Source organism: Micropterus salmoides, unplaced genomic scaffold, assembly GCF_014851395.1.
Source record: "Micropterus salmoides isolate LMB-PRFRI ecotype aquatic unplaced genomic scaffold, ASM1485139v1 Ms_hic_scaffold_19, whole genome shotgun sequence".
In the NCBI taxonomy this organism is placed as follows: Eukaryota; Metazoa; Chordata; class Actinopteri; order Centrarchiformes; family Centrarchidae; genus Micropterus; species Micropterus salmoides.
In genome coordinates this window covers 4267596-4294187 of record NW_024041039.1, presented here as the reverse complement: position 1 = coordinate 4294187, position 26592 = coordinate 4267596, and the positions used below count along the sequence as shown (strand labels likewise).

Here is a 26592-nt window from a genome sequence, read left to right as displayed (position 1 = left end):
TAGTTTAAATGTTCTAACTCAGATTTGTGAAGTGATCCACTGTTTGGTATCAAGTATTGTCACATTCTGACCATAAAGAAAAGTTTAAACATAATGGTTTCTATAGTTTTCAGCCTTTAAACTTGAAAGAAATAATGATTTGACATTTATTGTGATAACTATCGATATCGAATGATATGAAATGTTTATATCCATAACATTTTGGCCAAATAACAAACAAAAGAGTTACAATTACACACTTGTTTTTGGTGATAAAATGAGAAATGGTCGAAAGAGTACAAAACAATTTAGCTGGGTCAGAGTTCTGTCTCTTCCACACTGGGCAGCATAGATCATCTGGCCCCGAAGGAAAGGAGTGCTTAACCATTTGAAGGCAGTGGCACATATGCTTCATCTAGAGAGGAGCTTTCTCAACCTTGAAGGAGAACAATCTGTCTGCAAACTGCAGAGAGAAAACAAGGCCACCTCTATCCCCTCTGACCGAAACACCAGCCTGCACAGTATCAAAATACCACAGGAGTATAAGTACGCAATTGTAGGTATATATATATATATATATATATATATACATAAACACTCAATTGACAGCAGCATATAAGCAATATCAATTAAAAAGGTTCTGCCATCAAATCTATATTGATTTAGTGTTTCCACAAGATAACACATTAGGCAGTTTTCCTTTTGTCAAAACTTAAAGCTCCTTAAATTCTGGTGTTTAATATTATGTGTATTCATGACTAAATAAGCAACAATAAAATGTATACGTTCCTGTGTGTACTATATATACACCTTATACCTGAACATGTTTTTTTTTTATATCAAACTAAACCACAGCGCCATCTGCTGGGAAATTACAGAAAACTTTATAAAACAGAGACGACATAAAGCAACTGTGAAATATTCTCTGTCCAGTTGACACTATATGGACAAAAGTACTGGGACACCTACACATTACTTTAACATCCTATTATAAATCTATAGCCATCCCCCCTTTGCAGCTATAACAGCTTCCACTCCTCTGGGAAGGCTTTCTACAGGCTGTTTAGAGTGTGTCTGTGAGAATTTCTGCCCATTCATCCAGAAGAGCATTTGTGAGGTCAGACACTGATGTTGGACATGACGGCCTGGCTCGCAGTCTCCGTTGTAGTTCATCCCAACGGTGCTGTATAGGGTCGAGGTCAGGGCTCTGTGCGGGCCAGTCAAGTTCTTCCACACCAAACTGGGTTAAACATTTCTTTATGGAGCTGGTTTGTGCACGGGGGGCATTGTCATGTCATAGGAGAACAAAAGGCCAACTGTTAGAAGAACTGTTGGCTAAAATATTGTAGCATCAAGATTTATCTTAAGACCACACCATGAAAAAACAACAGGGGTGTCCCGGTACCTTTGTCCATATAGTGTATTACATATCATTAGCAGCGCAGTGGCCGATGGATCTTTTCCCCCATGAGCACAGGTGATCACATGAATGATGGCCAGGTGTAAGCAGGGCCACTGAACAGACACACTGAGTGGGATTCAGCCTAATGAGTTTCACCTGCCACTGACAACAAGCAAAAATATACTCAGTGTGACAGGTTATGTTCCAGCTGTTTCAAGAATCAACATATAAAACACACAATTAAATTCCTGACAGATAAATCGATTAGTGTGTTGAAAAATATGTAGAAACCGACTAGGGATAATTTAATGAACACTAGTTGGTTGATTTGACTGTCTAGCTGAATCAGACTAGTAGTAGCACAGCTTTGGGAGTTCATTTAGCTCATTTTTACATTAAATGTAGTTATTCTACAAAACTCTTTTTTAAAAAAATATTATATAGCTACTGGAACATGTGATTTTCAAAGAGAAAAGGTAAAAAGTCGAAAGCATCAAGAAAACCATTAGGCTAACCTTAGCTAACAATTAGCCATTAGCTAACGTTAGCCTGTGTGAATAATGCTGACATTAGTAAATTACTTATGTTAAAAGGTTATTAATAACCTTCTTAACGTTTGAGATATTTTTATAAGAGGAAATAATTTATTTCCTTTCTTTTTTCATCTTGGAAGACGAGAAAAGTCAAAACCAGAAAACAAGTTCATGCTAATGCTAATGTTAGCTACCGAAATTCGTTAGCTATCGAAAAACGTTTAAAATTGTTTAAATATACCTGTGGTCATTATTACTGGAGAAAAACGTAGCAATATAATTAAAACATTACCGATTTTTTTCTCTTTTCATCTTGAAGTCAAGACAAGAAACAACAAACCACAAAATAATTTCTAAAAAACAATTAAGTTAGTTAAGGTTAACACATCATTAACGTTACCTTGTAGAAAGTCAGTAGAAAACTTTATGTGGTTAGTCTAACATCTTATAAAGAAAATGGTTATTGCTTTATGTGAAGTTTGGGTATTTAAAAATTGCCTACCTGAGGTTTTATGGGCCTTTTCAACCCTTCCGTCCTCAATTCCACAGCCCAGCAGGTTCATGTCCAACACCTGAAGCCAAACTACGGTCATAAAAGTGCCTTTTCCTGGTTTACCAAATATACTAACCACGAAGATTATGACATAAGGTTTAAAAGTATTTACCAAAATCTAATAGTTCCCCTGAAAATCGGCGTCCATAACCCCCTCCTATCATTAAAGTTTAATACCCGTTGACTGTTTCTCCCAGTAAGTGGACCAGGAGGACTCTTGAAGAGTGTGAAGAGAAGGAAGCTGTCCAGGAGCAAAGAACACACATGTAATATTTTAAGAGCTAACGTTACAGATACATTTGCAGAAACTCTAAACGTTCATAAATTATATACTTCGAATCATTTACCACCATTGATGAAGCCCACAAAGAATATTACAGCGTTATAAGCATTATTTGGGATGCATGCAATCTCGGTAGGCAGGCAAAACTCGGCATAACATCGGGCGACGCCAAAATGTGTGACCCATCAGATTCTGTGACCCAAATGGGAAGTTAAGCGCCAGAGGCTTTGTTGACGATGTGAAGCGGCTGCAGTTTGGTTGGGTTTAGGCACCGAAAGTACTTGGTTGGGTTTAGGCACCGAAAGTATTTCGTTGTGGTTAGGAAAACATCGTCGTTTTGGGTGTAGTCACAGAATCTGATAGGTCACAGATTTTGGTGTTACACCGGGAAAGGCAGGGGATATTTTTCTCACACTTTCTACCACACTGTTAGTTAGCTGTGACTGAATATCGCTGTCCAATCGGCGTCAAGTCGTGTTCCGGGGAGTCCCGCCTCTTTTGGTAAATCTTCTGCCACCTGAAAACGGCTGGGGAAAAAAAGCTATCCTCCAGCTTGTTGCGCCGAAGCCGAATTTTATGCTCACGTTAAATGCGATTGTTATTAAGCCATGTTTTATGTGTGTTGGTGGAGTCAATTTAAAGTTAGCTGCACTCAACCAGTAACAATTATTTGATGTGTTTTTTTTTCTTTTATTGCCAGAAACCAAAGAAGAAAGTTGAGGTCAGGTTAGCATGATGTGGTCACCACTTGCATCTCAGGAGGGTAAAAAGAAGAAGAAGAAGGAAAGCAACACAGAAAATAAACCAAAACAATAAAATATACTTGTTATATTTCCCCTTACACGCCTTGAACAACACATAGCTCGTTGTTCCTGTGTGATTATAGAGTACAGGAGAACAGTCCTAATAATACTGTGTAACTACAGGATAACAAGTGGATCTTTTTACCACTCTCTGCTTAACTTATTAGTCTTATGTAATCTGTGTACCTTAAAGAATGAAAAGAAATTCTGTGCTCCTCTGTACCCCATTAAACATTTAAAGATTAGCTATGTTTGATCCACCTGTGTGACATTATTTCATAACTGTAGCCTATAACTTGAGAGGGGTCCCTTAGCTGCAACGCAAGATTAACTGTAAATAATTTTATTCATTGCACATCATCAGCCCAGTGCCACTGCGCTTTATTCTGGATTTAATGTTCCTAAATAAAAGGTTTGTCACAGATGATTGTGTGAGTCATTCTTTTTATCATTATTGTTAAAGTAGTTTCCTTTACATCTAAAGGTCTAAAGATCTGTTGATGTTAACTGTGGACTGTTCATTCATTGTAGACATTGACAATGAACTTCAGGATGTAGCTGTTCACAAATACTGTACAGTATGTAGCCTAAGGAACAATCCTTGTCTTATAGCAGACTTAGACCATCGAACTGGTCACCTTAGACATCATCGCAACAATTGCCTCCCCTGAGAGATTTGGCAGGAGCCGCCACTGAGTTCTTTACAACTAGGCAACATGGATACGCGTGCCCACACGGAGTGGAAGTTGGAAATGCAAGACCCGATGGATGAGGTAATTGTAGGTTTTTTGCATTTTGATTTTTAGATTCCTGGACGAATAGGCTGTGATCAAAGATAGTGAGAGCAGCTGATGTTGGGGAGTACTGAAACATTGCTGAATTGCTAAATTACTATTGATGCAGTCAAAATTCTCCAACCTCTTTGAAACCAGAAGCTTGGCTTTTCAGCCAGTGGTTAAAAAACTTGGGCCTATTCAGATCCTTTAAAAAATAATAAAAGTACTAATACCTATCTGTATAATACTCCGCATTGGAAAAGTTAAATAAAAGTATGTAAGTAGCTATAAGCAGGAAAATGTAGTAGTAGCCTATTAAAAATAAAAATAGCCTACTCAAAGCAGAAAGAAAAATATCCCCTATGACTGTTATACTATTATATATTATATCATTCGATTATTATTCCTTGTGCTTAAATGAGGGTATTTTGTATCAAACTGCAATTAATAGTTATTTTAATTAAGAATTAATCAGCTTTAATAAATTGTGAAAATAGTGAGAAATGTTGTCACAGTTACCCAGAGCCCTAAGTGACACCTTCACAATGCTTATTTTGTCAGTTCAAACCTCAAAACTATTAAAAATACATTAAAACAATAAAATAAAAGCAGCAAATGTTCATGTTTGTGAGGTTGGAACCATGAATTGTTTTTACATGAAAAATGACTAATACCAAAACAGTTTCCAATTAAATTTATGTCAATTAGCCTATGTTCTACTAGCTGGACATGCATAAGTAATTTAATTTATATCACAATATCCTAATTTTTTTAACCCTTCATACGTTTTGTGTGTAAAAAGCTTATTTTTAATGTAACTAGTAACTGAAGCTGTCAGATAAAGTAAAAAGTACAATATTTTCCCTAACACTCAAGTTTAGTACAAATGCCTTGTGTACTTAAGTACAGTACTACTTTGTTGCTGTCCACCACTGGGCTTGGCTTTGGCTACCTGAAAAAAGGACTAGAGATGTTTTTCCACATCTTGGCTCTGGACGGAAAGCTGTCATCCATCATGATGGTGAAAATGGCTGGCCTTGAGACCCCAACCCCTGTCATCATCACCCGGCATTAAAATGTGCAACAAACAATTACAGCACAAAACACCGTTCATAAGCTGAAATGTCACACACACAGCTCGGGATACAAACGTAGGGCAAGTTCTGCAATCCTAGGCCTATGTGTACAATATACACTGAGCACTGCAGTTCAGTGGGCTCGTTTGGGGCAAATTTCTTTTTATTTGTGATAAATTTGTATTTTTGAAATGTATGTAGTCTTTTATCTGATTTACCTATTGTTATAATTTCTATTTGTTCGGGTCAATTACCAACTATAGGTAAAAATGAACTGCTAGTAAAAACTTGAGGGAATTGTCTGGGGCCATGGGGCTGCTGCTGCAAATATTTGAGTGGCCCTCCTCTAACACGTGTTATCTCACTCCAAATTTTTGATTTGAAAACTTGAGAGCACTGGTACATCTGAACCTTCACTTTTGAAGCGTTTGTGGTGTGCAGCGTAGCATTTGGTCACTAGATGGCACACTTAACCTTCTCAATAACTATTGTTTGAATCAGCAGAGGTCAGATATTCATACTACTATGTAAATCATCTTAAAAGGAGCCACACATAAACACCAAATACACCAAACTGTGAATTATCTCCTGTTACTACCACTAACGCTGGAAAGTAAGTACAAATACTCACTTACAACTTTGAGGCACTTACACTTGGAGTACTTAAATTTAATACTACTTTATACTTATACTCCACTAAATTTCATGAGTAAATATTGTACTTTTTGTTTTACAGATCAACAATATGCATTTAAAACATAAAAAAGTCTAAATTAAAAGCACTCGTTCTGCAGTAAAATGTCTCCTGCGTTTTTTTTAACAACTTTATATACAGTTAGCTAGTTTAGTCCAGTGGTTCCCAATCTAGGGGTCAGAGAAGAAGAAAAAACAATGTTCTGATACACAAATCTTATTGTTTTAGGAGAAAACTTTTCTTTTCTTTTTGTGTGAAAGATTGGACAGTTTAATTTACATGTCACCATCTGAGAAGTTTAGAAGGGAAATTTACTGCTAACAACATCTGAAATACAACAGAAGGCCCCTGCTTCATCATGAGGGGCCCAAACATAAAAAGGTTTGAAACCACTGGTTTAACCTTTAACTTGATGCACTTATAAAATAAAACATATACTGTATATGTTTTATTTTATAAGTGCATCAAGTCAAGTTTTTTATATAGCACATTTAAAAACAACACTAGTTGACAAAAGTGCTTTCCACAATGACAACAGTAGAAAAGTATAAAATAAATGTCACTACTCAACTCTGTTTGAATAAAGATAAGTCTTTAGCAAGGAGTTGAAAGTGTCAGAGTTTGGGCATCATGTTTTTTATTTCTATCTGAAAGTAACCAGTAACTGTTGCTGTTGCATACATGTAGTGGAGTAAAATGTAACTGGATATAAGTACAAGGTAAGTACTTGCAACACTTTTCCCCAAAGAACAGACCTTGAGTAAATGTAAGAAGTTTCCCGAGTACTTTTAGAATGCAATGCTTTACTTTTACGAGTATTTTTTTTTATAGTGGGGTATTGCATTTTCTTTAAATACGTTAGTTGTTATCACTTGTAAAGTATCCATTTTAAAAGATCAATATTTCACGCAATACTTTCACAACTGACTGCTAGTACTGCAACTTCTACTAACAGTACTACTGTGTACAGTACTGAGATAGCCCCTCACATTTTTGTAAACATTTGATTAAATCTTTTCATGTGACAACACTGAAGAAATGACTTTGCTACAATGTAAAGTAGTGAGTGTACAGCTTGTGTAAATTTGCTGTCCCCTCAAAATAACACATCACACAAAGTGAAAATGTCCAAATTGGGCCCATTTAGCCATTTTCCCTTAAGCCCCCGATATACTTGCTTTTAATTACGTGTTTATGTACGAAAGATGGCTGCCACGCGAATCCTGCGTTCCTTTGGAGCGAAGGTTCTGCATGTCCCTTGAAATTAATGATACATGTCCGCGAGATTCAATTCAGCGCATGAACGTGGAGGCAGTATGTGGATCTGACCGGCAGCTCAGCAGCAATCTACTGTTCCACACACCAGCCAAGGTGGTGGCGGTGTGCAGTTGGTTTGCCAACCGCCATTAAACACAAAACTGCATTTACTGAGATCGTATAATATATCATTAAAATCTTAACCTCTTCAAGTTTCGCCATGTTTGGTTTGTTTATGTTGTGCAAATTCGGAGGTTGTCAAGGAAGATAATCCGGTGTCGCTGAGGGATGATCTGCCCCCGGTGAATTCACGTTTAATCCTCCAGGTACAGGCAAATTACACAGGCAAGTATGTGAACAACGCCGTTTGCGTTGCCTACGCATTGTTAAAAGCAAGCATGTCGGGGGCTTTAGGGGTGCAGTCACTTTTGTTGCCAAGGGTTTAAGACATTAATGGCTGTGTGATGTGTTATTTTGAGGGGACAGCAAATTTACACTGTTATACAAGCTGCACACTCACTACTTTATATTGTAGCAAAGTGTCATTTCTTCAGTGTTGTCACATGAAAAGATTTAATCAAGTCTTTACAAAAATGTGAGAGGTGTGCTCACCTTTGGTGAGATACTTTATATGTCCTTGAGAAAGTTCCTTCAGTTGAACGTCACAGCTTCATATGGAAAACTAATATATAAAGGTTTATTTCTAAACCCAATAAAGATACAGTAGAAAAACTCGAGTCAAAGGCAGCTTTTGGAAAAAAAAGAAACTTTTATTTGGAAACATTATGGAGAGAAAACAGAAAAAAAACAACTTGTTTTAGAGCTTTTTCATTTCTGAAAATCATTTTTATTTACTATGATACACAGCGGATGGTGTTAAAAGTCAGTTGGTTTGTACACCGGTGTGACTGGATGAGAACAGATCTTAAAAGTAAAAAGTTGATTGATTGATGAAAAACTACAGACGAACAGCTTTTAATCTTTTAGTATCTAGCAGCTGTTGAAACCCCCCCCCCGGTTCTGTTCCACTCTCGCCATTCGCTCCCTTCAATGTGCCCTTCAATGTCCTCTTCAGTCCAACAACATAAAACCTTCAAATGAGCTTTGGCTACTTCCACTCTGAATATTTATTTATGACGTTTGTCTGCAGCAGGTCTCCATTCCAGACACGTGTCCCCTTCAAAGTGCCCTTTAAAGTCAGCTAAATCAGAATCAGGACAGGCTTTTGGCTCCATTTCTTTCCCTTCAGGACGACCTTTTCCCTCAAATTAAAATCTATGCTGAGCTGTTGGCTTCGTTCCTTTCCTACCCTTTTAAAAGTTTGTGTCCGCTCACGTTTTGTTTTCATTCTAAAATATCCGGTAGGAGTACCTTGTTTTGTCCGACGAACAATCTAAAACCCTCAAATATTGCATTGAAAAGCAGCAAATTTCTGGTATTTTCGCGTAATCACTTACTTAAAACGATCAAAATATAAATTAAAAAAAAGAGAGAGAGAAGCTCCAATCTCAACCAAGAAATGTCTTGTGACGCCGTGTAGGAAACAGTTGACCATCCGGCGAGGACACATGAGACGCACGTCTGAAATGGGACCCCCCCCCGTTCGACATTCTTGTATAATTGGATTCATCCCCCATCGCTCAACGAAACACTTAGAGAAAGCTGGAAACAATCTGGGTGAAAACTGAAAAATCCCAAAGTTAAATCGGAGTTATCTGGTTCAGTCGGGGGAACGTTAAGGAAAAGAAACTTAGCGGCTGCTGACACCATTTTTAAAGTGACAACAGCTGCTCTCAATTTCACTTTCACTCCCAATATTTTCTACTTAGTAGCACCAAACATAAACGCAAAACAGCCGCTGGCAAGAGCAATGCATTCTGGGTGTGATGGACAGCTGATAAGACGTTTAAAGTTAAGTTTAAGGGGTAATGAACTTGACCGGGCTGCAGAAAGGACAGAGGGGAAGGTCATGAAAGAGTTCGTGTTTTCTTGCTGCTGTATAAAGAGTCTTATCTTGTTTTTTATGTCTCTGAAATTTGCACCAGAAAAGTCTTTAAATTAAAAAGTACTGAAGTTCAGAATAACAGTTGACCAAAAAAAAGACTTTTGAAGTTTCCACAGTGGAAATCAGGACTCCATCTGACCCTTTCAAGTTATTTAAATATTTAATTCAGTACCTCCACAAAGTAAATGTGTGTATTTTCACTTTGTGTCTCTCGGGTCAGAGCCCAGTATCAGTTTTTTATGAAATACACAGTTGTTGTGTGAAGTTGTTTTCAGACTAAAAGAATCTCTTCTGTACATCTGGATTGAATAATACTCCCGTCAGATGATTTAAAATAAAAATCAAGAGACATTTAGCCTGACATCGAAACAAAAACTGCTGCCTGGAGTGACATACAGTACCTCCCTTTATAATAAAACACATTATTGAGTATAAATATACAAGTTAATAAAGATCACAGTAATATAAACTCTACAGCTGCTATTATAAGTTTTTAATTTTGGTTCACGTCATACAGTGCAGTAAAATAAGTCGATAACGCTTTCAAAATACTTTTCTTAGGACATTGTCTGGAAAGAACTGCGTCATGTGATACTATTAAATGAGAAACTAAATTTATTTAAAATAAAAACTCAAATAAACACTTCACCATCTGTATATGTTGAACTGTTTGCCTGTAGACACATGTTGAGCTGCTGTGTCCTGATTAAAGGTTCTCTGGGTGACGAAAGCAATTAACTGAAATTAATTGATTAGAAGTGTGCTAATTGAACAGAGTGTATTATTCCTATAATTAGTACCAAATTACCAGAGGTGGAAGTATTTAGATTTTTTAGTCAGGTAACAGTAGCAATACCACTACGTACCCAAAAACATCCTCTATTAGCAATAAAAGATCTGGAAGATTTTTTAAAGAAGTACAGCTGTTAAAAGTAGTTAAATATACTTAAAATTACAATATTTCCCTCGGACATGTAGTGGAGTAGAAGTATAAAATGAAATACTCAAGTATAGTACCTCAAAGCTGTAAGCACAGCACTTGAGTAAATATTCTTTCCAGGAAACTTTACGGAAATTATTCAGACCTGCAAAATAAAGCGTTATCATTTCCGACTATCATCCTTGTTCCAACGTGGAAAACAGGTTAAAAATCTTTGTTATCATAAAGCAGATGGAATTTTTTTTCATTTTTATCCAGATGGACAGAAGAGTGTTTGTGAAGACTCCTGCAGAACATCGTCACGGGGGGAGGGGGATTTGTCTTTCAGGGAAAACGGCGCTCGGCACGTGTACAAATACACGAAAGAGACAAACCGGGGCAAAGGTGAGCCAAGGTTTAAGCGATGAGGGACGAAGAGGAGTTAAAACTCAACCATCTGTTATCAAACCCCCTCCCCTCTATATACACACACACATACACACCATCAGAAAAATAAAGATGGGTTTCAGTCACGCCATCAGAACCACAAAGAAATATGATTATAGCTTGTGACAGATTATACAGTCCAGTACCCCGTGGTATTTCACTAAATCGGAACCTCTGCTGCTGATAAATTTATATATATATTTATATATATATATACTTATATATACTTCTTTCCTCTATTTAGGGAAAACTATTCGACATATAACCAAAAATATGATATTAAGAGTTGATTTCTTGCTTGACAGAAAAGAAACAAATGCAAAAAGAAAATGAAACCCCCTCTGTGGAAATGTTCCCCTCAAACCAGAAAGATTCAGATAAAACGATCTGATCAAACGCTCCATTCGGAGTTTCAATGAGTTTCATTTCTTTTTTTTTTTTTCTTTTTTTTTTTACTTTAAAGTTCTTCTTTTTTTCACTAAGTGGCAAAACAGAGACATGCAAATTTTTTAATTTTCCAACAAACCAACAGAAGAAAAAAATAAAATAAAATTGAAATGACAAAAAAGTGGGAGGCGTCCTCCTTGAAATCCAATCCAGAATGCATCCCGACGTAGTGGTTTCCTCGCTCATGTGCCATCATCGAGGGGTCGGGGTCGTCTCCTTCAGAACGAGAGACGTCAGTCGTTGCGTTAAGAGTTAGAGAAGAGACGAGACAGGCTGAAGGTTCGTAGTAAAGTCTGGATCTCACGTACGGAGCTACACGAGTCCGTCAGTCCGGAAGGATTTTGAATTTGTTTTCCCTTCCTGGATCCCCCCCCCCCCTTCCCTCAGCAGAGAAGGTTTCTAACTGGCTGTGACACAGATACACACACACACACACACACACACACACACACCATCGTCATCACGCACACACACAGGGTTGAAATTAAGACGTTACCAAAAAAAATTATATAAAAATAAAAACAAGAGAAATAAAGATGATAAAAATGTAAACTACACAAACAAACGTGAAATTGGCATTTGGGACTTTTGACACGGATCGTGCATGTGCTGTCCTTTAAGGGGTCAAAGTTCATGTGGTGGGTAGGAGGGTCATTTCATTTTCTCTCCTAGTATTTAAAAACAGAGGCTTAAGATAATCCACGCTTTCTCATATTTCCACGAGGTTCATAAATCTGTGTGTGTGAGGCTGTTGGACGCCTGGTGCAGAAATGAAACGTTCCTCTTACTTACTGACCGGTTTCTGGGGTGAAAGGGGCAACAACAAAAGACAAAAGAAGAAGAAGAAGAAGAAGAAAAGAAGAAGAAATGTTTTCCTGTGCTGAAGATCTCAGCGTGCAAACAGTCCGTCAAATATCTAATGACTCAGTCGGTATCAGGTGTTTTATATTTGCAGTCGTGGGGACTCTTTGAGTTTTAACTTCCCTTTTCTTTGTCTGGGAGCAGGGAAAAGGGGGGCGGGGTTTAAGGGGGGGTTTGGTACGGACCCCAGTGTGCTATTCCGTCAGGGTAAGGTAGGAGGAAGGTAATCTATAACGAGTCCAAGTCAGACCCTGCTAAACGGTTAGTGTTGTCACTATGTGCCGAATCAAATCAGTCCACACATCAGCTATTTTCAGTCTTCGTATCCTAAAAGGGGCAGTCAGATCCACAAATTAGTTCCAAAAGGTGACGTCCGATTGTAATTCTCTAATCCGGGATTTACCTCGCGGGATGAGCCGATCTCACAGATTAGGTTTAATCCAACAAACGGTTGATGTGTCTCTAAACCCCCGAAGCTCGTTCACCTCAAAGTCGATGACAAACAGCAGCTGCTGAATAACCCAAAAATTCACCAACCAGGTCTTTTTATGTTTTATTTCAACAGCCGACCGGCGTTTTGTTTGACCTCCCGGCAATTGTTGGCCAGAAGCTGCCTGGCGGCGCACACAGACAGCCCCGGACTTCATTTCCCAGCATGCTCCTCTGGCTCTCAGATCAGCGGGTCGGGGTGCAGGGTGTGCTGGATCTGCTGCGGCTGCAGGGGCGGCGGCAGCTGCAGCGGGAGCAGGGCCTCCACCATGTTGTGGCAGTGCGGCGGCGGCGTGCCCTCGCTGCTGGAGCTCTCGGCCACCTCGCCGCCGTGGAAGAAGTAGTCGCTCTGGACGATGAAGGACTCGATGACGGCCTGGTTCAGCTTGGTGGTGGACAGCGTCTCCTTGTTCTCGAAGTCGGGCCGCATCAGCGTGGGCCAGAAGCAGATGGACAGGTTGTCGGCCGTCATCAGGGTGGTCTTGCTGTGCTGGCTCACCCTGCGGGAGAAAAACGGATCAATCGTTTATAATTATTGATCACAGAGAAGCCACAAAGATGAAAAGACGGCGTTGGTTTCCAGGAAGATGCGAAGAAAATATAATTTGTTTATTGTTGGTATTTACTGTTAATGACACGATATGAAAGGTGTATTTTTATAAGTTAATACTGTCATTACGTCGAACAGGGCATTATGGGTAAAATCATTTTGCATTATGATGTAAAGTTTAGAATATATACATTATTATTTTATATTTATATTTTACTTTATATTATATACATAAAGGATATTTTTCTTATTACTCAATCAATATTAATTAAAATGAATTTATCAAAAATAAATATCAAAAGCTTGTCTTAATAATAATTCAGTATTTTATTCAGTCAACATCCTGTAAGAGAGACACATAAAGCTCCTTAGAATAACGATCATAGTGGCATATTTTCAAATGAGTCTAATTTCCATTAACATTAATAACAGTGCTGGGCAATGATTTTCTGCGATTAATCACATAGTAATGCGTAAAATTGAATAATGAATTCTGATGTAGTGTGCAATTTTAATTTAAATGTACTGCTATATACACAAAAGGTGCAATAACGTGTTTTTTCACCAGCAGTATTCCCTTTACACAGCAGCAATAAAATATTTCTTGTAAATCTCAACTTAAACATTAATGTAATCAAATCAAATATGAAACCAAAGCTATTTGCCACTGCCAGGGAATTAACTTTTATCTAGCTGGTTAAAACAAGAGTCCAGAGCCGCGATCATAAAATCATAACAGGTTAACGTTTATAAATCTGTTTTCAGGTATCAGCAGAAACGGTCTGTGTTCAGTAGAAAGTGTCCCTGTTAGAGTGAGGTTGAAGTGGTCGCCTCACGCACGCGCCCGCCCGCCCTCTGCCGAAGTTGAATTGTCTTGAACTTTTTGTACACGACGCGCAGCACAAATCATTGGAAGAGAGACTGATCCTCGCTGTTTGTGAGTTTTACTAATCAGCATGCAGCGTGTAGCTATCCGCTTCTCTTTGGAGTTTGATCGCTTGTCTTGCTTTTGTTCGGCTGCTTCTCCCACACGCTGCGTCCAGCGTAGTCTGCAGAAGCCTCCCTCCGCTGCTTGTTTCAGAAAAATACTGGACCTTTAAACTCTAAAGGATCGTTGTGACACAGATTAATTTAAACACTTTATGTCGACCCTTTTCTGAACTGGAGAATCCAGAACTTACTGAAGTCCCTGACTTAAAACTTAAAATGGTTATGACACGGATATATTTAATCACTAATTAGACTGTAAGAACAGTCTTAAGTTTTAAGCCATTTTCTCAGTCATACGCGGCCTTTACAGAAACATGCTCTTCGTGTTGATAATTCTAATATATTGTACTTCTGTGGGGGGAAAGTAAACAGGATTTGCAAAGATGACTTCCTGCCGTCTTGCCGTGTTTGTGCGCAACAGTTGTACCGCTGTGATAAGCCGTTTCCAATTTGCAGACCTTACAGAGCACGTCGTTGTTGGGTCTCAAATCCTCCCAAACTAAAGATGGTCGAGGGAATTCGAGGGTAGTCACTTCACTGCAACACGAAACACCACCCGCCCCAGATTACTCCATCAGTTCAGCAGCAGAACTACAGCTGAGACGGACTCAATGGGCCTCACGTAGGAACCACTGGTGAGAACAAAGTTGTTCCTAAGTGGCCGGTACGAGGGATTTAAGAGAATTTGTGGCCTTCAGCCTTGTATGTAGAGCTCTCTCTTTGGTACAAATTAAATTTAGCGTAGTCCAAACCTGTCGTAGGAGTAGAGTACAGATTGTCTTGAGGGTGAAACACCCCATCACGCCTTAATCTGGAAGGATTCTGAGTTTAAATTTGCCATGAAAAGTTACTAAAATACATTAATTATATAACAGACTTGATGCAAAATGAATATCCTGTTCACCGTGTCAATTTACTTTCTTTTTGTTTTATTGGTGTAGTTATACACTTCAGTACTCGAGGTCTTTGTGCAGGTTCCTGTCCGGTCTCATCCTCTGCTGCACCGACAGTGTCACATCACGTACTGCGTGCAGGCTGTGATATCCTCTCGTCTACATATTACTCACGGATCCCTTCGCTTTCTAAAATTTCGTGTCAGACCGTTTCCTCTTTGTATCTGTCACAGCGCTGCTCTACTCTAACGACACGTCGTTGGCAGCTGTATCATTAATATTTTCTTCCTGTTTCAGATCCTCTAATATGACTACCGGCGCTGCTGAACCTGTTTTTCCTGACATCAGCAGACTTGAAGCTCTGCAGTGTGAAATTCCCCTTTTTTGCTGGTTGTGACTGTAATCTTGGCGCCACACGGAGTCGAACGGGCAGCCGTATGCGCCAATTTAAGCGGCGTAGATTAAGCTACAGATGAAATCCATGGCACGGGCACCTCCTCGCGCGCAGGTGGCGTTCATCCGGCTGAAACAAGCGTTTGTCCTGTTGAGAGAGTTTGGTGCATCTGGCTTGGCAAATTTTAAAGTTTCTAAAGTTTTAAGGCAAGAAAGTTGTTGCATGAGGCCCAGTGAGTCTCAAAGCTCGGAGAGACTCGATGCTAAATGAAGCTACCTGCTGCGATGCGTTCACTGTCACCGCATGTGTACGTGCATTTGAAGGTTGAGGCTGGAGGTTCACACACAGAGAGCATGTGGAGTGTGCGTCTTACCTGTTGAGGTGTGTGATGATGTATTTGAAGACCTGGTAGTTGACAGAGGGAAACTTCTTCACGATCTCCCGCAAGACCTGCAGACGCTCGATGTAGTCCACGATTTCTAAAACACAGGGGAGAGACAGGAGTAGGTGTTTTACATTTCACACACACACACTCTCTCTGGGGAACGGATATTATACTCTCTGGAAAAACAAAATGCTGAGACGCTGCCAAGAGCAACTCCCACGCCGTGCACAAACACACACTAGCACTAAGCCTCGTGGGCAGAAACAATACTAGCCTGCATCCCGTTTTTACTCTGCGCTGGTTAAAAACAAAACAAGTCAGTTTCTGCAGAAAATAAACACATTTGTTTTAATAAAGTCACAGCAGCATGACACAGCTGATTTAAGGTTCAGCTGTTATCAATAAGCTACAGACTGGAACTAAAACATGAGGAACTACAGGTTAATTTTAATATTTCTACTTTCATGTAACTGCCTTTTGGACTATCTGACATGTGTTATGTGTTATATAGCGAGCTTACAGTGAGTCCCTCTTCTTCGAGAGACAACTTATCTTTTCATCCTGTTAGAATGGAGCCCTGAATTACACACATGGGGTGTTTCTCAAAGCCAAGAATGCAAAGAACGGACTTGTGTTCTTGGGAGAACGGAGTTCTTGCTAGTCGTTCTTGGAAGAATGAACTGGCAATGTCACGAGCGCACAAAACGCTGCTGACGGATTGAGACGATGCGTTCTTGCTGGTATTGCGCAACACCCCCAGCACAGAGGCCGCCTGCATTGCTCAATTATTATAACAGCCAGGCTTTATCCCCCAAAACTAAAAGCTCAGAATCGGATTTATTGTACGTTTTAACTTACCAAGATATATTTGCACATAAAAAATAACTAAAATAAAATAAAAGCAAATACTATGACCACAACTCTACTGTACACTAGCAATGTAATGTCTAATATAATAAGAATAATAATAAAGCAAAGACTTTCATACTATTTCTGATCATTTGTTTTGTACATCAAGATGTTTTTTTAAGTTAAAATCTCACCAAATTACTCAGAATGTAATGACAGAATAACAGCGGTACGAACGTTACAACGATCTGACAGCTGCTGGACTCTGCTGGCACGCTGTTGTCTGAGCGGAGCAGCTTACTACTACGAAAACGTTGAGCACATTTTTGATTCGCCATCATTTTTAGTAAAACTGCCAGTATTCGACATCTACGCAGTTGATTTCTCGCCTCAAACCTTCTCAGAAGTGGATTTAGTGATGAAATAACGTACGAAAATAGTAGAAAACCTTTGTCGTCGGCCTCTCTCTCTGCATCTTTCAGCCCCTCGCCTGAATGCCGAAACGTTTGCTGGGATATCTCTGCGTCAAGTTCGCACAAGTTACCAACGATGCACACTTGGTAAAATGGGCGTGTCAACAACACTTCCGGGATTTTTACCGTTCTTGCCAAAATGCAAACTTGTGTACTGGGACAGTACCTGGGCTACAAAATATGACGTTTCACAAGAACACAAGTACAGACAAGAACACAGATGGAGAAAGGTCCAATATGTTGGTCAATTTAAAACGTAATTTTGCAAGTCAAGAAAGTCGCAGTTTGTCGTAAATCAGTAAAGTTCCGTGTCGTTTTGTGTGAAACCCGTTCAATGAACTACATCTCTCGTCTCGCACAATATACGTCGGCGACATGTTAGCGCGGTAATGCTAAGCTAACGTTCATTGCTTTCTCGCTGCTAGCTAGATAACTCAGCTATGTTCCGTGCGGAAATATATCTCACTTGATAAGTTTAATCAAACGACTCCTGGTCCTTTTTATCACATCATCCTCTCATTTTAGTTTTTTGACGTTAGCTTCAGTCATTGACAGAAACAGTTACGACGTCACATAACGCGACTTTTGGGTTTGTGGTCTTTGTAATTAATGTATTTTCCCAGTCTGGTACCTCAACAGTTTTACATCAAACTGCGACTTTCTTGACTTTAAAACTTATCTTTTAAATTGACAAATTCAAATGGGATCAAAATATTTGTTGTCCCTTGCCACGACTACCGTACAATATTTTTCCGAAATAAGGTCCCGTGGTGGTCCGCCGGAAGAGGAGGGACTGTAAAAATACGTAATTACAAAGACCACGTCAAAACTGTTTCTCTCTCAGTGACTGAAGCTAACAAAGAGCTTCCATGTGTAGATGACGTGATGAAAGGACCTGGAGCCGTTGGATTAAACACATCAGGTGAGAAGGTGCGTGGAACATAGCTAAGTTACCTAGCCAGTAGCAAGCAGAGACGTGAAAGTTAGCTTAGCATTACAACACTAACATACTGTGCGAGATGAGAGAGATGTAATTTACTCTACAGCTTCACACAAAATGTTACTGACCTTCTCGGCCTTAATTATCTTTTAAACCGAGAAACATCATGTGTGTAATTCAGGGCGCAATTCAAACGGGATTAAAACATTTATTATCTGTTGCCGCAACACATTTTTTCCAATATAAGGTCCCATGGGGCGAAAAGGAGGAACACAGGCTCTCTTTTGTCTGTGTTCTCCTGTTTTCCGGATGCATGTGCAGCTAATTAAGGTGAATCACTGTGAGACGTTTGTCGCCCTGAGTGGGTTTGATGTTAACCACACCTGTCAACAAAGCAGCTATCAGCCCACTACTTATTATTAAATATTTTGACTTGACGAAGGTGTGGACTGAAATGTTGTCTATTTAAATCAGTTTGTAATTAGAGCTCCATCAGGTAAATGTCATCAAGTACTTTCCAGAACCTGCTCATTTAGGCTCCATGACTTTGGAAAAAACTGTGATTAGCTGACGCAGTTTTTGTTCTTCCTGCTCTGCTGAGCTGAAAAGTTCATCTGATTTTAAATGTTTCTAAACTGGAGATTAAATGCTCCACAGCGGTTGGCTTTATTTAGAATCTGTTGATTATCGTTTGATGAGTTGATTACTGTTTTAGTCTCCAAAGTGTCACAAAGCTGACAAATGAATTGCTCACACTCCTTATTTCCTCTGAAACGATATTTTAATTTGCAGCAATAATGAGAAAAGCAGCAGATCCTCATATCTCAGAAGATGCACGAAGAAACAAGTTAAATAATTCCCTATCAAACTTCTTTTGACTAACAGATTAGTTGTCAGTAACATCAAGGATCCTGCAAGATAAAACGTTGTGTAAGAAAATAAAACCGCAAATTAAAATACACGACTAGTGATTAGAGTGTCATGTTTCATCAGCTGGAAGCAAGAAACGACGCTGCTGCCGAGACGGTGGAAAGCTGGTTGACGTGAATAAGCAGCGGCAGTAAAACAATAACAAACAAACAGAAGACACATCCTGCCGTGTTCCTGAAAAGTAAACCGTCTGTGAAGTTTCCTCGATATCCCTCATCCTCCCGAAGGGATACATCACCTTCCCGCCGGCGAAAGCTCGCTGGAGCTGAAACGCTGCAGTCTGCTGTTAAATATTTAAAGTGGAATAAGAGCTTTTATCTTTGCATTGTCACAACAGAGCTACTCTAACACCGCCTGGAATATCCTGGAGAATATTCCAGACATTCCAGGACCAGCGGAAAGCCTTTCATATATTTTTAGACACACATTTAAAGCCGTACACAGATTTATTACCCCTGCACGCCATCAATCACCTTAACGAGGAGCCAGCGGGAGCCTTTCACCGTCTAATGGCTGTGAGAGGTCAAAGGTCATTAATCCTTGCTGCCATTTCTCAACATTAAGTACAATAAAGAGTTTATCATGTGACCAATATAACAATTTAATCCCCTTTTATTTTATACACACACATCAGTCTGATGGGAAAACCTACCGCCTGACCCACAATGCAATGGGTTTATGGAGCTTAGCGCCGAGAAAAGAGGATGCTGCTGTAGAAAAATTTAAATATAAATAAAAATACTGATTTCAACTACCAATAAAATCATGTTGCTTAGAGATGCACCGATTTTCTTGCTTTCTAAGAACTGTAACTGCCAGCAAACACATATTTTACTGGAAAATTCTTTCTTTCGCCATCATCAGCTGTATGTTGATAATAAAACATTGATTATAACTTAGATTACAGGACCTTCTCTCACTCAGACACATCTCAACTAAATCTCACAACTAAAAAGTGCTCCAGGTTAGCATTTAGTGGCTTATATCTTATCTCAAAATTTTACTTCTACTTATTTATGCACCTTTTTTTTTATTGTTTCCTCACAAACTACTTTAATCTGATCGCTTTGCCTTTCCCTTCAGACACACCTGTCTCTCTCCCTCTATCTGTCTGCTCCGTTGATTTTAATTGTAACTTGCGAGCGTTGCGACATGTTTTAGCGTGTGTGTCTGTAACAGCGCTGCATGGGTGTAGCGTTAAATGTGACCAGCAGAAAATTGGATATTCGACGCCGCCGATAAAGCTAAAAAACTGCTTATTCCAGTTCCCAGCCGACTGATCAGTGCATCTGTGATTTATTAATGCAAGATTCAGGATTTGATTTCTACCATCAAAACTAAATTAGGAAAACAAAACGTCACTGAAAGTCTGTTCAACGAGTGTTAACCTGTTCGATGCCACAGACCCAAATACTGTCAGAGACACCAAAATATTTTAAACTGAATGAGATTGTTTTTATTTCAATACTTTGTAAAAGCATAAAAAAGATAAACTATTCAATATTTCAAAGAGAAAACTTTACAGATTACAGAAAATTCAAGAAAAGATTGGATAAAAAAAAAGATAAGAGGTCTCTCCGGGCCCAAATGGTTGCTTCCTATCAGAACTGGATTGTTTTCCCACATCCACAAGGTTATTTTTCATCTTTTTTTATCTGCTGTTTCATGGCAGCTTCAGCTACAGTGCAGAGTTTGGTTTCATCCTCTGCATCACAAACAGGAAAAGCAGCTCCACCCAGATAATATGCTCTTAACGCTCTCTGCAGGACGTCACCTACTCATAATCCCAAAGTTTAAAACCACCCTCCTTAAATTGTGCACAAACACGTTGCCGACTTTCTTTTTTCTCAATTCATTTTTTCTTGCTGGCAGGAAAAAATAGAACCTCCCCCAATTCCTATATTATTCCTATATTTAGTACCAAACCATGTAATTCTTTGCAGGAAACAAGCAAATTATTGAGACATTACGGATACTTAAAACAACGCCTTTCCCCGATGTAAGTACTGGCTACAAAAGCGAGTCAATCCCACAAACACGCTTGCAACCACGCTTCTTTCAGCCCGCCTCAGCTCCACCTCTTTGCTCATTATTGGATTTAGCAGAGTGAGGCGCTGCCAAGATGGCGTCCGCAAGAAGCGCTTCTTTTTGCCACCCGGACACCAGGACAACATCATGGGAAGGATCTTTGAGAGGCAGCTGAAGTCTGAAATCTAATGAGAGGCGAGTTGTTGCAGGAAGACGCCGGTGGAAATGAGGGAGGAGTTTGTTGTGTACGTACCGGAGCTGCTATCAAAACTTTATTTCCTAGTACGTTCCTCCAACACAACAAACTCCTCTCTCCAACTCCGACTCACGTTTCCACCGTCGTCTTCCTGCAACATCTCGCCTCTCATTAGATTTCACAGAGCGAGAACTGCCCTCGATTCTAAAAACTTTCGTACCTACTGGTCATTTTGACACCAAAATATGTGAAAACTGGGGCCAAAGTTTAAAAATACATAAATTTTACTTCAACAGAAACTAAAAGACACAAGGTTGTGAAGGAAAACTAGAATGACAGAAGTAAAGGCAGAACGTGAGACCATCACAGGTATAAACCAGCAAACAACCTAAATCTGGATATTAACATTCATCTGTGAACTAAAGCCTGAGTCCTCGTTTCCTATCAAAGAGGAACAGACAGCGAGGAGGTCAAAGGTCAAACAGTTGCAATCTAGTGATTAGAGAGAAATCACAGGAGAGAAAAAAAGTTTCTGCTATATTTGACTAATTTTCCAGAGAAGACCCGGCACCTCCTCCCTCCCTCTCTCTCTCCAATTCTTCTCTCAGAAACTCATTAAAGTGTGTGTGTGTGTGCGTGTGATGTCTTTTTACATTTCTCGCTGTGTGTGCAGGTGTGTATTTTTGGCTCATTAATCTGCTGTCGTCGGTGGTTTCAGCACTCAGCATCACTAATATACAACCAGAGAACACACACACAGAGCAGACTGTAGATGTCTGACAGCATCCTGAGGCTGTAAAAAAAAATCCTCTTAAGAGTGTGTGATGTGACAGAAAGCTGCGTGTGTGTGTGTGTGTGTGTGTGTGTGTGTGTGTGTGTGTGTGTACTCAACTACATTTCTGCAGCATTGAAGACAAGTTTCAACAAACAAGAAGTTAAAAGTGCGCCTGTGTGTGTGTCAGTAGTTACAGTAGAAACCTCTTATCGTGATCATGTCTGACAGGGTTAACTGATCGATACAAGCCAGTGATTATTAACAAACATAACAAATATTTTCTCTTTTTCTTACCATCTATTTGACCTTTGTATATTTACTGCATGGATATAAAGTAATGAAACAGACAGCTTCGCTATTTACCGACTGTTTCAAAACACAGAGCAGCTGTTTTGAACACTTACAAACGATTGATACGAATTACTGTGTGTAAATTAAATGCACTATAAAGTAAGTAAGTAAAGTATGTTTGCAAATCTAAACCGATTTAAAAAATGTTTAAGAACAAACAGGTTTAACTAAAGGATGTCAGAGCGGCGGTTCCGGAAAACTTGCGGTGATCATACATGACTTCAGACAGAAGCAAACACGGTGGACCTTCTGTGTTGTTGTTGTTGTTGTGTTTTGCACAGAAAAATAAACAAAGAGAATCAAACTAGATGAACTCAAAGCTGAGAAGAAGGAATCAGCAGGTTTATACATTTTATAGCGCATACACGCCACGCTGGGGACGCTTCACACAGGATTTTGTGAGACTATGGTGGGTCGACCCCCCGGAAGAAAGATTTGTGCATTTTAATTTAATTAATTTGGTGCACTTTAAAGCAAATTAAAGAGGCTAGGTCTATGGAGAACTTTGCACTCTTGTTAACAATTTTGGGCCCTAGTAAACAATTTGATCATAAACACAATATAAATGATGATGATGATGATGTTTTTCCAGCAACCATTAATCAAAGAATCCTTTGTAACCAATTTCCCTGATATTTTATTTTACTTTTAATGGACACATGCAATACGTTTTATACTTTCTGTGAATATAATCCAATTAATCTTATTTCCATGCTGTGTACATTGTTTTAACACCTTATTTTGAAAACCGGACTTTGTCACACGTGTATATCCTCCATTCACAAAGTCCGACACAATTTGATACATTATATTGCACGTTGTGCTCGTATTGTGTATAATTAAGATATAATGGCCTCTCATGCTGTAACACTTTGTAAAGAGAGAAAATGACCCTGCCTGTCAGCTCGCTCTGCTCCTTTTAACTGCATTTACCATAAAGGCTCTAATACCTGTGCACTCCAAATTTAGCATCTAGCTTCATCGCGTTCTCACTGGCAGTGGAAACACTCAACGCGGTTCAAACCCTTAGTAATTACCTCAAAAGAAAAGTGGTTGTGTCTAGTCGGATGCGTCAGCGTGTGAGCGCGCGAGTTTACAGCAGCGGCGGAAACACAACGTTAGAAGTTTTTAATGTTAATTTATATCCGGCTCATTTTGAAACTATGGCGAAAGAAATTAGACTCTCATTGGCTGTTGCGGGTTTCTGACCAGAGGCTCCCAGATTTCAAACATGTTCAATATGATCAAACTCGGGGAGCCTCTGATCTAGTCGGCAACCTTAAGACTATGTCTGTAACTTCTCACACAAGTGGATCATTTGGGGTTCTGACAGGTCTCGGCTCAGGAACGTCCGCGCAGTTGTCAGCAGGGAGAATCGGACCCAAAAATTGGCCTAATTATGATCTAGTGTGCAGCAAGCTTTAGGCTACAGAGCCACAGCTCGGTCTGGTTTTACAGAACATAAACTGGAGGCTATAAATGCCCAAATGGTAACAGAAACATGCATATAAAATATTAATATTTGTCCAAAGTGAACCCTGTATGCTGACTATTCGATCCCTCAAAGCAAGTTATTTAAACAGCATTTGTATAGGAAGGATTCGTTCCCAAACTTTTTCATCCACATAGGCGGTTGATCATTGTTAAGGCCAATTTATACACATAATTTATATACATTTATTCACATTTCCCCACCCGCATTTCCAGCTCGTCTGTTTTCTGCCCCGACAGGTTCAAGGCTCGTACATACCGTCTCCTCCGACGCCTTCTCTCGTTTGTGCATTTTAGTAATTTCACAAAAAAGTCTTTTTTTTTTTACTGGGCCCTGAAGGTGTCTGAGGGAGAATGTTTGATAATATGTAATTCCTGGCTCATGTGTTTCCTCAGACCCGATGAAGACGGTGTATGCTTGTGAGTTTATTCTTACTTGCAGCCTCCACCAGCTCCGGGTGCAGGCTGTAGGGGATCAGCGGGTCGGGCAGGTCGGCAAAGAAAGCCTTCAGCGCCCCGGCAGCAGCGTTCACAGCCACGTCCATCGCCACAAAGTCGATGTTGTGATCTGAAGAAAAAGAGAGACCTTGATTTCCCACCATCCGGAGCACATTCACAAGGTTATTATTATTTTTAAATCTTTTTATCTGTTGTTTCACGGCAGCTTCCGCTACAGCGTACAGTTGGTTTCATCCTCAGCATCACAAACAGAAAGCAGCTCCACCCGGGCAGAGCGCCTGGATAATGTGATCAAACTCTCGGTGCACTGAACTCATGTACTCTCAAAACTTTAAAACCACGCTCATCAAATTCCTTCTCAGTGTGTGCAAACACATTGCTGACTCTATTTACTGTATTTATTCCATTTTCATAGAGAACGTCTAAACCATTCTCTTTTTATAATATTTTCTTTTAGCCTATGTGTTCCTACATTATATCTATATTTAATACCAGATTACACAAACTTCCTATGACATTAAATACAACGCCTGCAGCTCTTCTTAAAATAAATCAACAACATGGACATAGCAGTGTTTCCCACATATACACACACTTTACTTGGGCGGGCCTCCCAGGTGTGTAAATGGCTGCCCAGGTATATTTGGTGGCACATTTTAGCATTTTGCAGAGAATCACACAGACAGATGCAATCTATTACTCTACCATTACCAAGACGCGGATATTTTACAAGCACGGACCAGGTAAAGTGACAGTGAACACACCAGTGCAGATGTCAATTGGCTACGTCTTTATCAAGCCGCCTCCACATGCGGCGAACCTGCTGCTGTGAAAACAGAATCACGGGTGGAAAAATCCAAAAGAAGAGTTCTGTGTTTTTTTGGCGACTTTAAAAAAAAACAACGTACTGCTGATGAAGAAAGTCAGGGAGAGCAGAGGCACATACAGGGAGAGAGAGACAGGAAGAGCGGGCTAGCAGGTATGTCTGCGGTAAGAGACCGGAGGTGTGTGAGTGCAAGGAAAAGAGAACTGAAGGGGGAAAGCAAGGCGAGCAGATTCGAGTAGGGAGTAAACACTAAACTAAGGGGAGAATGGAGTAGATTAAAATGGTGCAATAAGAAATTACCTACTAAAAATCTATTTATACTTATATCCCTATGATTTTCCAGCTAAATAACTTTCATCATTTCTTTCAGCCCAGTGAGCCGCCTCCGTCCCAAAACACAACTTCACAGCAGTTTGTAGAGAGCAGACAGAGCTGACTGATGGTACTGAGGAGCCCGACGTCAGATGATCAAAGGTTATAACACACAGAAAAAACAATGGAGGGAATTATAATTTTAAATTGGAGGTTAAAAGTGGATTAACACAGCAGGCTGATGGGGATTTTTATTAAAATTTTAAATACATTTTGTCCCATCGCCCAATAAATGAGTAAATCTAAAATAGGTAGAGCCATTACAGATGCTCTCTTTTATTGTTGATATGATCGTCAAACGGCCGAACTGCTTCACAGAAAATGTCTTGACTGCTGCAGATGTAGCGGACATGATCTCTACAGACTTTCTTTTTAACAATAAACTGTTTATTACTGGACACATTTCCATAACGTTTAGTCATTTCATGCGATTATTCTTAACCACCTTTGCCATCAAGAACAGCAGGTGTACTGAAACACCGCTGACCAAAGATCCATCCAAAGACCAAAAAGCTTTGTCAACTCAAGGACAGCGAAGCCAAGCCCCTTCATGTTAAACACGAGCAGCTGACTCTCAGACCTGGATCCTATAATCACGTTGATCCGTTCAGATATGAGTCAAACAGGATTTTCGTGGGGTCAATGCTTCAGTCTCGGAGGATATCAAAGAGCTTGTAAGAGCAGTTGTGTTGCAGCAGCGAGGCTCACAGCTGAGCTTTGTGTCTGAGCAGGAGGACAGAGCTCCTCTCTGATCACAGCTAACAGAGGTTATCATCAGTCTGTCTGCGGGCACAGAGGCCCGAGTGTTCTCTGATGGAGCAGCAGGGCTGGAACAGAATACACGTCCAGTTCAAACAACCATTTTTCTGCTCTGTTATTCCTGTCGGGAGAGGAGGGAAGCTCCAGCTACAGCGCGTCGGTTTGAGTTCTGTTGCAGCAAAACAAAGTTGCAGCCCTTGTTTCACACAGCAGGTCAGGTGTCAGCTTTCTCAAAATACTGTGTAATGATGGCTTTTAAAATAAAGAGGAAATGATCACCCTGTTACCAGAGATACAGGATGAAAAATAAATACATATCACTTCCTGTTTTGACTCACTGCAACGGGCAAATGACGACGGGAAGGAGGAGAAGAGGACGAAGCCCTGAGGTAATACGACAGCTGTCA

At 39.8% G+C, this 26592-nt stretch overlaps 2 protein-coding genes across 3 annotated transcripts in view; both read right to left on the bottom strand.

Annotated features, from left to right (window-relative positions):
• LOC119910711 (neuronal PAS domain-containing protein 3) overlaps nucleotides 1-26592 on the bottom strand; it is a 659826-nt gene that overhangs the window by 409170 nt on the left and 224064 nt on the right. The gene's annotated exons all lie outside the window — the stretch shown is intronic.
• Nucleotides 8112-24389, bottom strand: LOC119910713 (rho GTPase-activating protein 5-like). Its single transcript, XM_038729504.1, has 3 exons — nucleotides 24206-24389; nucleotides 15725-15830; nucleotides 8112-13024 (listed from the first exon to the last, which is right to left on the bottom strand). The coding sequence occupies exons 1-3, from the start codon at nucleotides 24369-24371 to the stop codon at nucleotides 12706-12708; spliced, it is 591 nt and encodes a 196-aa protein (XP_038585432.1). The 5' UTR covers nucleotides 24372-24389; the 3' UTR covers nucleotides 8112-12705.

Excerpts from the sequence above, each read along its gene's own strand:
- LOC119910713 (XM_038729504.1), bottom strand. The coding sequence starts at position 24,371 with ATGGTGGGAAATCAAGGTCTCTCTTTTTCTTCAGATCACAACATCGAC. Across the intron at positions 15,831-24,205 it reads GGAGCTGGTGGAGGCTGCAA|AAATCGTGGACTACATCGAG; the intron begins GTAAGAATAAAC and ends CCTGTGTTTTAG. Across the intron at positions 13,025-15,724 it reads ATCATCACACACCTCAACAG|GGTGAGCCAGCACAGCAAGA; the intron begins GTAAGACGCACA and ends TTTCTCCCGCAG.